Source organism: Rhinoderma darwinii, chromosome 13 (assembly GCF_050947455.1).
Source record: "Rhinoderma darwinii isolate aRhiDar2 chromosome 13, aRhiDar2.hap1, whole genome shotgun sequence".
Classification (NCBI taxonomy): Eukaryota; Metazoa; Chordata; class Amphibia; order Anura; family Rhinodermatidae; genus Rhinoderma; species Rhinoderma darwinii.
Window position 1 is genome coordinate 62519359 of NC_134699.1, and position 17051 is coordinate 62536409.

General features: G+C 45.7%; 1 protein-coding gene across 1 annotated transcript in view; it reads right to left on the reverse strand.

Annotated features, from left to right (window-relative positions):
- The window catches only part of LOC142665540 (uncharacterized), a 79630-nt gene that overhangs the window by 15872 nt on the left and 46707 nt on the right, over positions 1-17051 (reverse strand). The window contains exons 6-7 of the mRNA XM_075845247.1: positions 6594-6729; positions 498-529 (exon numbers count right to left, since the gene is read on the reverse strand). Coding sequence (XP_075701362.1) covers positions 498-529; positions 6594-6729 — 168 coding nt within the window. The remainder of the gene's footprint in view (positions 1-497; positions 530-6593; positions 6730-17051) is intronic.

The following is a 17051-nucleotide window of genomic DNA, read 5'->3' on the forward strand; positions in this document are numbered from 1 at the left end:
CAAAAGAGTAATTGCGCTCAGCAGAAGAAAAAAGTCTAGAATAGTAGCCACATACTACTGCCTTTACTTTGGAGCTCCTCTGGAACAGAAGTGCACCTGCACCAACAGATGAAGCGTCCACTTCCAGTGAGAACTGCCGAGATACGTCAGGATGATCGCAGCTGAAGTGAAGGCTCTCTTGAGGCTAATCAATGCGGACTCTGTCTCTGGAGTCCACACCTTGGCGTTCACTCCCTTTTTGGTAAGGGTAGAGATGGGAGCCGTCAAAGATGATTAGTTTGGAATAAACTGCAGGTAGAAATTGGCGAATACTAGGAACCCCTGTATAGCCCTTAAGCCTTGAGGACGTGGCCACTCCAGGACAGCCTTCACTTTCTCAGGATCCATCTTGAGACCTTGATCCGAGATGATGTAGCCGAGGAAGGGCAGAGAACTCTTCTCAAAGATGCACTTCTCCAGCTTGCGTATAAATGATTCTCCCTTAATCGTAGCAAAACCTGACGGACAAGCCTCCGATGAGTCGTCGGATCTGGGAAAAAAATTAAAATATCATAGAGATAAACAACAACACAGACATAGAGGAGATCTCGGAAGATATCATTAACAAACTCCTGAAACACTGCAGAAGCGTTACATAGTCCGAAGGGCATCTATAGGTATTTGTAGTGCCCGTCCCGGGTGTTAAATGCCGTCTTCCATTCATCACCCCGGCGAATCCGGACTAGATTATAAACACCCCGTAGGTCTAGCTTAGAAAAAATTTGGGCTCCCCGTATGCGATCAAACAGCTCAGATATAAGTGGCAACGAATATTTGTTCTTGACCGTGATCTGGTTGAGACCACGGTAGTCAATGCAGGGTCGAAGGGATCCGTCCTTCTTTTTAACGAAGAAGAATCCAGCCCCGGCCGGGGTGGAAGACTTTCGTATGAAACCCCTTTCCAGATTCTCCTTGATATAGGCTGACATGGATAGAGACTCTGGCAAGGAGAGAGGATATACTCGACCGCGGGGGAGAGAGGCATTAGGAACCAGTTCAATGGGGAAGTCATAAGTCCAATGTGGAGGCAACGTCTCAGCCTCCCTTTTGCTGAAAAAAATCTGCATTCTGAGCAAACTGGGGAAGCAGTCCTGCCAATGATTGAGGCAGAGGAGGCTTGACAGGATGGATCTGCAACAGACAACGACCAAGGCACTTGGAGCGCCATTGGAGAACCTCTCCAGAATTCAAGTCCAGGACTAGGGCATGTAGTCGAAGCCAAGGCAGGCCCAGCAGAACAGGATTGATGGCCTTGGGCAAAACAAGGAAAGAAATTAGTTCAAAATGAAGGACTCCAACCTGGAGCTTCAACGGCTTGGTTTTAGAAACGATGGGATCAGGCAGAGGCAGTCCATTAACTGAGGCAATAGCCAAAGCCGTCTCTAGGGGAACTGAAGATGATCCACTAGCTTTTTCTGGATGAAGTTTGCAGCAGAAGCAGAGTCAAGATAGGCAGAAACTTGTTGCGTCCTCTCGCCGGATACTAGGGTCACAGGAATAGTCAACTTGGAATAGAATGCTTTATTAGGTACCGTTCCACCTAGGGTGGTCTCTCCAACCAATCCTAGGCAATGGGGTCTCCTAGACAATTTGACATAGTTACTCTGCAAAGGACCCTCTGGTGGGACGACTGAGGAGGATTGCTGGAAAGTGGAATCCAGCCTAGGAAGTTCTCTTTCCCGGAGAACCTCTTGGGAACGCTCCCGGACCCTCATGTCGACCCGGGAGGCGAGTAGGATAAGATCGTCCAGGGTAGATGGCAGATTGCGAATCCCTGAAGACAGTCCCTGCCAGAATGTGGCCACGAAAGCCTCGTTGTTCCAGGTCAATTCAGCAGCCAGGATACGGAACTGAATGGCATACTCTCCCACGGAGAGGTCTCCCTGGTGTAGGGTCAGCAAGGATGCTGCAGCCAAAGAAACACTCCCAGGTTCCTCAAAGATCGAGTGTAAGGTCTGTAAGAAGCACTGAAAATTACGGGTCTCTGGTCCCTGATGTTCCCACAGTGGATTAGCCCATGCCAGGGCTTTGCCAGTAAGGAGAGATGATGAAGGCGATCCTGACGTCATCCGAAGAGAAGTGGATCAGGCATTGATTCAAAAATCCCCTGCAGGACCTCAGGTCTCCATATAGCGTGGAGGTAGCAGCAGAAAGCACAGGGGATCGGTACCAGTACAGACAGGAGGTGTAGCAGGAGGAACAGCAGGAATGGGTGCGGTGACGACTGTGGTAGGAACAAGCAGCCGATGGCGTTCACCGACAGGAGGAGTTGGTCTTGTCGTGACTGGAGATCCTCCATCTCGACCAGCATGGCTTGTGTCATCAAGGTCTCAGGTTGACCAGCGGGGTCCATGGTCTGAGCAAACTGTCACAAGGCGAGTCAGTGGACCCACTAGGCCGTACCGCCGTAGCGGAAAGGCAGCTGGCCAAACAACAGGAGACCCGAGGAATTCAATGTCCCACAGATTGGTACCTGGGTAATCCAGACAGTGGCCGCAGCTCTGGTACAGATGGAGAAGGCCACAGCAGGTAACACCAGACCTGGCAGATGACACAGGTGCCGCAGGTTGCGCCAAACATGGCAAATTCCTCCAGACGTGGCAGATGACACAGGACATGGCGGATTTCTCCGGACGTGGCAGATGACACAGGACGTGGCAGATTCCTCCGGACGTGGCAGATGACACAGGAAGTGGCGGATTCCTCTGGACGTGGCAGATGACACAGGACGTGGCAGATTCCTCATGACGTGGCAGATGACACAGGACGTGGAAGATAACACAGGACGTGACACGACTCCGACACTAGTTGGCACAGGAACAAGAACAGCACGGGATACAGGAACAGGTAACAAGGCACGGGAAACAACTGGAACGGGAAACACTAAGGGACCATTTGCAAGACAGACTGGGAAAACGAACAATGCTCAGGCAAGGTTCATTAGGCCTGGAGCCTTCTTATAGACCAGGAAATCATGGCAGTTGATGATGATGATTTCCTTTGTGTGCACAACGGGACACAGCAGACTGGAGCGGAAGTGAGCGCCGGCGTCTCCTAGGCAGGAGATGGAGACCAGCGCTCACGGATCCATGGCTGCGGGCGTCGGGAGGTGAGTAAATCCAACGGCCCACAGCCATTGACGCTACACTAATAATATTCCTGATGTCTAGTGTAATACTAATAATATTCCTGGAGTGTAGTGGGTTATTAATAATATCCCTGGTGTCTAGTGTAATACTAATAATATCCCTGGTGTCTAGTGTAATATTAATAATATTCATGGAGTTTAGTGGGTTATTAGTAACATCCCTGATTCTATTAATATACTAATAATATTCTTGGAGTGTAGTGGGTTATTAATAACATCCCTGGTGTCTAGTGTTATACTAATAATATTCCTGGACTGTAATGGATTATTAATAACATACCCGGTGTCTAGTGTTATACTCATAATATTACTGGAGTGTAGTGCGTTATTAATAACATCCCTGGTGTCTAGTGTTATACTAATAATATTCCTAGAGTGTAGTGGGTTATTAATTCCATCCCTAGTGTAATAATAATAAAAATAATATTCCTGGAGTGTAGTGGATTATTAATAACATCACTGGTGTCTAGTGTAATACTAATAATATATTCCAGGAGTCTAGTGGGTTATTAATACCATCCCTGGTGTCTAGTGTTATACTAATAATATTCCTGGAGTGTAGCGAATTATTATTAATAACATTCCTGCTGTCTAGTGTAATAATAATAATATTCCTGGAGTGTAGTGATTTATTAATAACATTCCTGGTGTCTAGTGTAATATTAATAATATATGTGGAGTGTAGTGGGTTATTGGTAACATCCCTGGTGTCTAGTAGTATACTAATAATATTCATGGAGGGTAGTGGTTTGTTAATAACGCCCCTGGTGTATAGTGTAATACTAATAATATTCCTGGTGTCTAGAGTATTACTAATAACATCTAGTGTAATAGTAATAATATATACGTGGAGTGTAGTGAGTAATTATTAACATCCCTGGTGTCCAGCGTTATACTAATAATATTCCTAGAGTGTAGTGGGTTATTAATTCCATCCCTAGTGTAATAATAATAAAAATAATATTCCTGGAGTGTAGTGGATTATTAATAACATCACTGGTGTCTAGTGTAATACTAATAATATATTCCAGGAGTCTAGTGGGTTATTAATACCATCCCTGGTGTCTAGTGTGTTATACTAATAATATTCCTGGAGTGTAGCGAATTATTATTAATAACATTCCTGCTGTCTAGTGTAATAATAATAATATTCCTGGAGTGTAGTGATTTATTAATAACATTCCTGGTGTCTAGTGTAATACTCATAATATTCATGGAGTCTAGTGGGTTAATAATAACATACCTGGTGTCTAGTGTAATACTAATAATACTCCTGGAGAGTAGTGGAATATTAATAACATCCCTGGTGTCTAGTATAATACTAATAATATTCCTGGAGAGTAGTGGTTTATTACAAACACCCCTGGTGTCTAGTGTTATACTAATATTATTCCTGGAGTGGAGTGGTTTATTAATAAATCCCTGGTGTCGAGTGTTATACTAATAATATTCCTGGAGAGTAGTGGATTATTATTAATAACATAACTGCTGTCTAGTGTTATACTAATAATATTCCTGTAGTGTAGTGGGTTATTAATAACATCCTTGGTGTCTGGTGTTATACTAATAAAATTCCTGGAGTGCAATTGGTTATTAATAACATCCCTGGTGTCTAGAGTAATACTAATAATATTCCTGTAGTGCAGTGCGTCACAGGCTGTGGGTATGTGGACCCACTAGGCCGCACCGCCGTAGCGGGGAGGCAGCTGGTCAAGCAACAGAGCACCCCAGCAATACAAAGTCTCGCACTAGGGTACCTGAATAGTCCAGACAGTGGCCGCTGCTCTGGTACCGAAGGAGGTGGGTGCAGCAGGTCTTCCGCCAGCTATGGCGGATGACAGAAGGTGCCGCAGTTTGCGCCAGACGTGGCGGGCAGTGGCGTAACTACCGCTGTAGCAGCAGTAGCGGCTGCTACGGGGCCCGCGGCATGAGGGGACCCGTGTCGCCTGCCAGCATGGGCCCCCACCATGGCCGGAGGCTCCGCTAGCAGCCGCTATGGCTGCTACAGCGGGACGCCACTGAACATTAACTGGTTCCCGACTGCTGGCTGTGTATTTACGGCTAGCGGTCAAGGTCCTTAAAACCCGAGCCATAGACTTTCTACGGCTCGAGTTTTAACTTGCTGCCCATGCGATCGGGCAGCTGGATGTCAGGTCTCCGGCTGTCAGTGACTGCCGGGGACCCTGAGGAGAAGATAGAAGCAGCTTTCGCTGCTTCTGTCTTCTCTTATCACTTGTACACAGCGCTGAATGCGCGCTGTGTACAGAAATAAAGACAGCAGCAGCGGCACAGTCTCTATTTTCCTCCGGGTGATCATGTGACTGGTCACAAGATCGCCGGGTGCCGTTAGTGGTAGGCTGCTGCTGGGTTTTACTAGACCCAGCACAGCCCTATTAGTGACAATCGCACTATGAGAGGGCTGATTTCCCCTGTAACTGGGGCTGCTGTGCAGCTCCAGTTACAGTGGAAAAACATGGTGTAAAGAAAGAAAAAATATATATAAAGTTCCCCAAAGGTCTTCTTTGACCTTTGAGGAACAGACCATAGTAATAAAAAAATAATAAAGTAAAGTGCAAATAAAATTTAAATAATAAATACAATCATTGTTGTAACGCTAGCGCTGACCCAATTACCCTAATATAGACATGTAATATATAAAAATTTACGGTAGACAATGACGATCACAAATAAAAGGTCTATTTTAGGGTAAAACTATGTTATTACCAAAAAAAAGCTGAAATGTAAAAAAGCTTATTTTTTTACTATTATTTTCAAACTTTATGAATAAAAATTCTAAATTAGCAAAAAAGGTGTGTATAAAAACGATAAAAAATGAAACCTGCATGGTCTACGGAAAAAAACGTCGCAAAAATCACGTCGTTAGCCCAACAAATAAAAAAGTTATAGCCATTTAACTAACACGTGCTAAAAATGGCTCAACGGTGTCTGGTCCTGAAGGCGCAAAATAGAGCAAAAGACCAGTATCCCCTCTCCACAGGACAGGGGATACATGTGTGATCGCTGGCATTGATAGGGAGAACGGGGGACTGAAAGCAGTGGCGGATTAAGTAAACCATGGGCCCTGGGCTGTTCCTCAAGCTTGGGCCCCCTTGTCCACCACCGCCCTGCCACGTCATGTCTATATTAAACACCACCTTTCTGTGTGAGCATTGACAAATGAGTGCTACGATTCCCCATGTCAAAGGGCTATGTCCCTACATACTGACAGTCTCCAACCATCGCTGACAGTATCACACTGTGTAGGGACACATCCTCCTGACAAGGGGAATGGTAACACGCATTTGTCTATTAGTCCTGGGTACACAAAGACTTTATGTGGAATACAAGGATTTCCGATAACTGACATGTCAGGAGAGGTGACAGATCTATAAATGCAATGACTCACAGGAGATGTCTTCACTGATGGGTCGTTCTCTTTTCTTCTCCATCTGACACAGACCGCTATGGCGACTTCTCCTGATGACTGCAGAGTTTCCTGATGAGAAATCTTTTCCCCTTGATTCTGTAGCCATTTTCAGCATCTATAGCAACATAAAAATTCAGACATAAACACCATAAATTGTCTTATACCCCAGACCCCTAAGCAAATTAAGACCCAGGCCCATACATTAACTCAAACCAATAAATTCAGTCCCCAAGAGGTAACTAAACTTTTAAAAAACATTTGGCGTGTCATAGTGAGAGTGATATGTCAGAAGTTTTGATCGATGGGGGTCCCAGCATTGAGACCACCACCGATCACTAAAACAAAGCAGCAGGAGTGCTCGGATGAGCGCTGTTCCACTTCATTTCTGATTGTCTTTCCTCGTCGTGGTGTACGGACTCATAGACTTTCTGTTGTGCCCATAGACCGCATGCTCGGCTATCAAAGGAAAGACGATCAGAAACAAAGTGGCTCCTCACTCACCTGATCGCTTCTGCCACTTTGTTTCAGCGATTGGTGGGGTCTTAGTGCCCGGACCCCCACCGATTAGAACATTTGACATGTCACTATGACATGTAATTTTTTTTTAAAAGTTTCGTTAGTTACCCTTTAAGCAGTCAGACACCCCTCCCCAGTGCATCTGACTGACTGCTGAGTGCCCTATGGGAGGGTCTAAGCGTCTGACACTTAGGGCGGATTTACACGAGCGTGTGCGTTTTGCGCGCGCAAAAGACACTTAACAGCTTCGTGTGTCATCACCATATGATGCGCGGCTGCGTGCCTTTCGCGCAGCCGCCATCATTATGACACTCTGTATGTTTGTAGCACCTTGTGCTTTTCTGTTTGCAATCATAGTTTTACTGCTGTTGAGCAAATCACGCACGTCCCACGGAGGTGCCTCCGTGTGGCATGCGTGATTTTCACGCACCCATTGACTTCAATGGGTGCGTGATGCACAAAAAACGCAGAAATATAGGACGTGTCGTGAGTTTTACGCAGCGGACACGCGCTGCGCAAAAATCACTGACGGTCTGCACTGCCCCATAGACTTACATAGGTCCGTACGACACGCGTAAAAAGCACGCACGTTGCACGGACGTATTACACGTTTGTGTAAATCCGCCCTTATGGCTCTGGGGGGGAAGGAGTTATTCCCCTATAGAACCCTCAACAGTCAATCGAACGCTCTGACCCCCCCCTGCAGTATAATAACTACTGAGGGCTCTATGGGGGAGATTATACTGCAGGGGGGGTTCTGAGCATCTGACTTACTGCAGAGGGCTCTATGGGTGGGAAATTATTTTGCACACAAAAAATGTGAGATTAAAAACCCTATATACAATTCACACTAACACCACACACTATATATTCAAACCACACACACTACACGCACACACTATATAGACTTACATTATAGACACTATAAACACAGCACACACTATATACACAGCACACACTATATAGACTATATACACAGCAGACACTATATACACAGCACACACTATATACACAGCACACACTATATAGACTATATACACAGCACACACTATATACACAGCACACACTATATAGACTATATACACAGCACACACTATATACACAGCACACACTATATAGACTATATACACAGCACACACTATATACACAGCACACACTATATACACAGCACACACTATATAGACTATATACACAGCACACACTATATACACAGCACACACTATATACACAGCACACACTATATACACAGCACACACTATATACACAGCACACACTATATACACAGCACACACTATATACACCGCACACACTATATAGACTATATACACAGCACACACTATATACACAGCACACACTATATACACAGCACACACTATATACACAGCACACACTATATACACAGCACACACTATATACACAGCACACACTATATAGACTATATACACAGCACACACTATATACACAGCACACACTATATACACAGCACACACAATATAGACTATATACACAGCACACACTATATACACAGCACACACTATATAGACTATATACACAGCACACACTATATAGACTATATACACAGCACACACTATATACACAGCACACACAATATAGACTATATACACAGCACACACTATATACACAGCACACACTATATAGACTATATACACAGCACACACTATATACACAGCACACACTATATACACAGCACACACTATATAGACTATATACACAGCACACACTATATACACAGCACACACTATATACACAGCACACACTATATACACAGCACACACTATATAGACTATATACACAGCACACACTATATACACAGCACACACTATATACACAGCACACACTATATAGACTATATACACAGCACACACTATATACACAGCACACACTATATAGACTATATACACAGCACACACTATATACACAGCACACACTATATACACAGCACACACTATATAGACTATATACACAGCAGACACTATATACACAGCACACACTATATAGACTATATACACAGCACACACTATATACACAGCACACACTATATAGACTATATACACAGCACACACTATATACACAGCACACACTATATAGACTATATACACAGCACACACTATATACACAGCACACACTATATAGACTATATACACAGCACACACTATATACACAGCACACACTATATACACAGCACACACTATATAGACTATATACACAGCACACACTATATACACAGCACACACTATATACACAGCACACACTATATAGACTATATACACAGCACACACTATATACACAGCACACACTATATACACAGCACACACTATATACACCGCACACACTATATAGACTATATACACAGCACACACTATATACACAGCACACACTATATACACAGCACACACTATATACACAGCACACACTATATAGACTATATACACAGCACACACTATATACACAGCACACACTATATACACAGCACACACAATATAGACTATATACACAGCACACACTATATACACAGCACACACTATATAGACTATATACACAGCACACACTATATAGACTATATACACAGCACACACTATATACACAGCACACACAATATAGACTATATACACAGCACACACTATATACACAGCACACACTATATAGACTATATACACAGCACACACTATATACACAGCACACACTATATACACAGCACACACTATATAGACTATATACACAGCACACGCTATATACACAGCACACACTATATAGACTATATACACAGCACACACTATATACACAGCACACACTATATACACAGCACACACTATATAGACTATATACACAGCACACACTATATACACAGCACACACTATATAGACTATATACACAGCACACACTATATACACAGCACACACTATATACACAGCACACACTATATACACAGCACACACAGCACACACTATATAGACTATATACACAGCACACACTATATACACAGCACACACTATATAGACTATATACACAGCACACACTATATAGACTATATACACAGCACACACTATATACACAGCACACACTATATATACCGCACACTATATAGACTATATACACAGCACACACTATATACACAGCACACACTATATATACAGCACACACTATATACACAGCACACACTATATACACAGCACACACTATATAAACAGCACACACTATATAGACTATATACACAGCACACACTATATACACAGCACACACTATATAGACTATATACACAGCACACACTATATACACAGCACACACTATATACACAGCACACACTATATACACAGCACACACTATATAGACTATATACACAGCACACACTATATACACAGCACACACTATATAGACTATATACACAGCACACACTATATAGACTATATACACAGCACACACTATATACACAGCACACACTATATACACAGCACACACTATATACACCACACACACTATATAGACTATATACACAGCACACACTATATACACAGCACACACTATATATACAGCACACACTATATACACAGCACACACTATATACACAGCACACACTATATACACAGCACACACTATATAGACTATATACACAGCACACACTATATACACTATATACACAGCACACACTATATAGACTATATATACAGCACACACTATATACACAGCACACACTATATACACAGCACACACTATATACACAGCACACACTATATAGACTATATACACAGCACACACTATATACACAGCACACACTATATAGACTATATACACAGCACACACTATATACACAGCACACACTATATACACAGCACACACTATATAGACTATATACACAGCACACACTATATACACAGCACACACTATATAGACTATATACACAGCACACACTATATACACAGCACACACTATATACACAGCACACACTATATACACAGCACACACTATATACACAGCACACACTATATACACAGCACACACTATATAGACTATATACACAGCACACACTATATACACAGCACACACTATATAGACTATATACACAGCACACACTATATACACAGCACACACTATATACACAGCACACACTATATAGACTATATACACAGCACACACTATATACACAGCACACACTATATAGACTATATACACAGCACACACTATATACACAGCACACACTATATACACAGCACACACTATATACACAGCACACACTATATAGACTATATACACAGCACACACTATATACACAGCACACACTATATAGACTATATACACAGCACACACTATATACACAGCACACACTATATAGACTATATACACAGCACACACTATATACACAGCACACACTATATAGACTTACATTATGACACACACACACACATAAACACACATAAACACACACACACACACACACACACTTACCACAGTCTCTTCCTCTGCGGTGCTTGTCTCTGGCAGCCTCCAGGACCTTAATCATGTGACTGTGACGTCATCACAGGTCCTTCACCCTCTAGTTTCAGTTTTGCCGTTATCAGGCAGCTGCTGGAGATTTAAACAGGAGGGACAGTGCACAGCAGCACAGAGGAGCAGACTGTCAGGGAGACTCCAGCACCTGCCAATCACAATCTCTGACAGTCTGCTCGTAGCTGATGTGCTGTGCCCCTGTTCCCTGGCCGCAAATGACTCCCCCTGCACATCCCCCCCGCCTCTTCATCAGCAGCACGTGGGACCGATGATCGCTAGAATGCGGCCGGCAGAGTTTTTTTTCACTTGTGTGCGGTTTGGGCAGCTATGGGCCCCCGTGCAGCCTTGGGCCCCGGGCGGCCGCCCGAAACGCCCATATGAGGATCCGCCACAGACTGAAAGTCCCCTGAAGTTCTCCATCACAAACCTCGGACTTTCGGGGTCTGTGTCGGCAGCTCCGTAGAAATGAATGGAGCGCCAGTCGTGCTTGCGCGCATGCGTGACCAGCGCTCCTTTCATTTTTATTGAGCTGCGCAGACGCCGGAAGTCAGAGGTTAGTCATGGAGAAGTTCAGGGGACTTTCAGTCCCCCGTTCTCCCCATCGCTGCCAGCGATCACACATGTATCCCCTATCCTGTGGAGATCCTGTGGAGAGGGGATACATGTATTTTGTAGGACACACTGTAGGTCGCATTTTTTTGGGAGGGGGGACGCTGTATGGCGTTCCCTACAGGGGGGGGACGCTGTATGGCATTCCCTACAGGGGGGGAACGCTGTATGGCGTTCCCTACAGGGGGGGAGCTGTATGGCGTTCCCTACAGGGGGGGCTGTATGGCGTTCTCAACAGGGGGGGCTGTATGGCGTTCCCTACAGGGGGGCTGTATGGCGTTCTCTACAGAGGGGGCTGTATGGCGTTCTCTACAGGGGGGGCTGTATGGCGTTATCTACAGGGGGCTGTATGGCGTTCTCTACAGGGGATGTATGGCGCTATCTACAGAGGGGGGGCTGTATGGCGTTATCTACAGGGGGGGCTGTAAAAAAGGCACTATCTACAAGGGGGGGGGGTTGTGTGACACCCAGGGGAGGGAGGGCCCCAGTCAAAAGTTTGCTATGGGGCCCAGTCTTTCCTAGTTACGCCCCTGGTGGCGGGTCACACTGGACGTGGAAGATGACACAGGACGTAGCAAATGATAGCAGGTGAAATAGACACGACTCCAACACTAGTAGGCACAGGAACAAGGACAAAGCACGAGAACAGAGACGGGTAACAACTGGAACGGGAAAACACTAAGTGACCATTTGGAAGATTGACATGGAATACACTAACAATGCTCAGGCAAGGATCAGGGCCCTTCTTATAGTCCAGGAAATCATATGTAGTTGATGATGATGATTGTTCACATGTGCGCGCGCTGGCCCTTTAAGACCGGGCAAGAGCGTGCGCGTGCACCCTACAGGACACAGCGGACCAGAGCGGAAGTGAGCGCTGGCGTCTCCTAGGCAGGAGATGCGAGCCAGCGCTCACTGATGCATGGCTGCGGGCGTCGGCAGGTGAGTAAACCCGATGGGCTGCGGCCATGGACGCTACAGTATCCCCCCTCTTACGCCCCTCTTCTTAGGGCCAGAGCGAGAGAGGAATTTCTTAATGAGAGCAGGGTCACTGAGGTTCTCTTCCGGCTCCCACGACCTCTCCTCAGAACCAAACTCTCTCCAGTCCACCAAATAGAAAGTCCTTCCTCCTACCCTTTTGCAGTCCAGGATCTCCCTCACCTCGAAAACAGTAGAAGAACAGCTCAGATCAACTGTGGAACTGGAAGTCTTACTGTAGCGGTTCAGGACCAATGGTTTCAGGAGGGACACATGAAAGGAGTTGGGGATTCTGAGGGTAAGAGGCAGCCGCAGCTTATGGGAGTCAGGGTTTATCTGTTGCAGAATCTCAAAAGGACCGAGGAACCTGGGAGCAAACTTGTATGAAGGCACCTTCAAACGAATGTTCCGTGAGGACAGCCAGACTTTGGTACCTGGAAGATACCGAGGCGGCTCTCCTCTTTTTGTATCCGCTTTTTGTTTCATGAGATCGACTGCCAGCAAAATAGAGGACCTGTTCTTTTGCCAGATTTGCAGAAAGTCCCCAAATGCAGAGTCAGCAGCAGGTACCTGAGATGTAGTCAACACAGGGAGAGGGACTCTAGGATGTTGACTGTACACAATGTAAAACGGAGTGGAAGTGGTGGACTCACTTGTGTGGTTGTTATACGAGAACTCGGCCCATAGAAGAAGCAGTACCCAGTTGTCATGCTGTAAGTGGATGAAGTGGCGGAGATAATTCTCCATAATATAGTTGATCCTCTTGACTTGCCCATTGGACTGGGGGTGATAGGCTGAGGAAAAGTCCAATCTCACATCTAGGAGTTTACAGAGGGCTCTCCAGAATTTGGAGGTAAATTGAGCCCCCAATCAGACACAATGTGAAGGGGCAAGCCATGCAAATGGAAGATGTGCTGAATGAAGAGACTCGCCAGTCAGGAAGCAGAAGGTAGGCCTGTCAGCGGGATAAAATGTGCCATCTTCGAGAACCAGTCCACCATCACCCAGACAGTGTTGCATTCTGCCGAGGAAGGACAGTCTGTGACAAAGTCCATCGCAATGTGCTGCCAGTGGGCATTGGGTACAGGCAGAGGTTGAAGCAGCCCGGCAGGCGTGGAGTGAGTAACCTTGTTAGAAGCACACACCGTGCAGTAAGAGACAAAGTCCACAACATCTTTGGGTAGCGTGGGCCACCAGAACTGACGAGCAATTAGGTCTTGGGTCTTACGAACACCAGCTTGCCCAGCCAGTTTAGAGCTGTGTCCCCAGTTGAGAATTATTTTCCTGTCTGCCAACCGAACAAAAGTTCTCCCCGGAGGGATGTCTCTAACCTGAAAAGGAGTGGCAGTGACAATGCAGGATGGGTCTATGAAACTTTGACGGTACTCCACCGTGTCATCCGTCTCGAATGACCTGGACAGGGAATCGGCCCTCAGATTATTGTTAGTGGGACGGTAATGGAGCACAAATTGGAAACGGGTGAAGAACAGCGACCACATGGCTTGATGGGGATTTAGTCGTTGAGCGGACCGAAATTAGGTGAGGTTCTTGTGGTCGGTGTAGATCAGGATGGGGTGAGCTGCGCCCTCTAGAAGATGTCTCCACTCCTCCAGAGCCAATTTCATGGCCAGTAGCTCCTGATCCCCAATAGAGTAATTGTGCTCAGCAGAAGAACAAAGTCTCGAGTAATAGCCTCATATTACTGCCTTTCCTTTGGAGCTCCTCTGGAACAGAAGTGCACTTGCACCAACAGAAGAAGCGTCCACCTCCAATGAAAACTGCCGAGATACGTCAGGATGATGGAGGATCAAGGCTTTCTTGAAGCTAATAAATGTGGATTCTGCCTCTGGAGTCCACATCTTGGCGTTCACAAACTTCTTGGTAAGGGTAGAGATGGGAGCTGTCAGTGATGAGAAGTTTTGTATAAACTGTCGATAGAAATTGGCGAATCCCAGAAAACGCTGTATGGACCTCAGGCCTTGAGGACATGGCCATTTCAGGACAACTTTTACTTTCTCAGGATCCATCTTGAGACCTTGATCCGAGATGATGTAGCACAGGAAGGACAGCGAATTCTTTTCAAAGACGCACTTCTCCAGCATGGCATATAAACGATTCTCCCTTAATCGTAGTAGAACTTGACAGACATGCCTCCGATGAGTCGTCGAATCTGGGGAGAATATCAAAATATCATCGAGATAAACTACAACACAGACATAGTGGAAATCTCAAAAGATATCATTGACGATTTCCTGGAAGACCGCGGGAGCATTACACAGTCCGAATGGCATCACCAGGTATTCGTAGTGCCTGTCTCCACTTGTCCCCTTGACGGATTCGGATCAAATTATAAGCCCCACGCAAGTCTAGTTTTGAAAAAATTCTGGCTCCTCATATACGGTCAAACAGTTCGGATATAAGTGGCAACGGGTATTTGTTCTTGACCGTGATCTTGTTGACACCATGGTAGTCAATGCAAGGTCGAAGGGATTCGTCTTTCTTTTTAACTAAGAAGAACCCAGCCCCGGCCGGGGAGGAAGACTTTCATATGAAACCCCTCTCCAAATTCTCTTTGATATAGGCCGACATCAATAGTGACTCTGGCAAAGAGAGAGGATATACCCGTCCACAGGGGAGAGAGGCATTAGAAACCAGTTCAATGGGGCAGTCATAAGTCCGATGTGGAGGCAGCGTCTCAGCCTCCCTCTTGCTGAAGACATCTGCAAACTGAGCGAAATGGGGGGGGGGGGGGGGGGCAGTCCTGCCAATGACTGAGGCAGAGGAGGCTGGACAGGATGGATCTGCAACAGACAACGACCGAGGCACTTGTAGCGCCACTGGAGAACCTCTCTAGAATTCCAGTCGAAGCCAAGGCAGGCCCAGCAGAACAGGATTGATGGCCTTGGGCAAAACAAGAAATTAAATGAGTTCAGAATGAAGGGCTCCAACTTGGAGCTTCAATGCCCATTCACTGAGGCAACAGCCAAAGGTGTCTCCAGGGGAACTGTGGGCAACTGGAGATGATCCACTAGCTCCTTTTGGTTGAAGTTTGAACTTGACCCGGAGTCTAGCTAGGCCGAAACTCGATGCGTCCTCTCGCCGGATACTATGGTCACAGGAAGAGTCAACTTGGAACAGAATGCTTTATTTGGTACTGTTCCACCTAGGGTTGTCTCTCCAACCAATCCTAGGTACTCGAGTCTCTCTAGCCTCTGGGGACACAGACGCACAATAAGGCCTCCGAGGCTGCAATACAGACAAAGTCCAGAAGTGCGTCTGCGTTGTCTCTCCTGGGTAGACAATTTGACTCGGTTCATCTGCATAGGATCCTCGGGTAGGATGACTGATGAGGATAGTAGGGATTACTGGAAAGTAGAATCCAGCCTAGGAAATCCTCTCTGCCGGAGAACCTCTTCGGAACGCTCCCGGATCCTCATGTCCACCCAGTTGGCAAGTAGGATGAAATCGTCCAGGGTAGATGGCAAATCGCGAGTGGCCAGCTTGTCTTTAATCCCAGAAGACAGTCCCTGCCAGAATGTGGCCACCAAAGTCTTGTTGTTCCAAGTTAATTCAGCAGCCAGGGTACGGAACTAAATGGCATACTAGCCCACAGAGTTGTCTCTCTGGTGTAGGGTCAGCAGGGATTCAGCAGCCGAAGAAACTCTCCCAGGTTCCTCAAATATCGAGCGGAAAGTCAGTAAGAAGCACTGCAAGTCACGGGTCTTTGGTCCCTGATGTTCCCACAGAGGATTTGCCCATGCCAGGGCTTTGCTAGTAAGGAGAGAGATGATGAAGGCGATCCTGACGTCATCAGAAGAGAAGGCCCTGGCA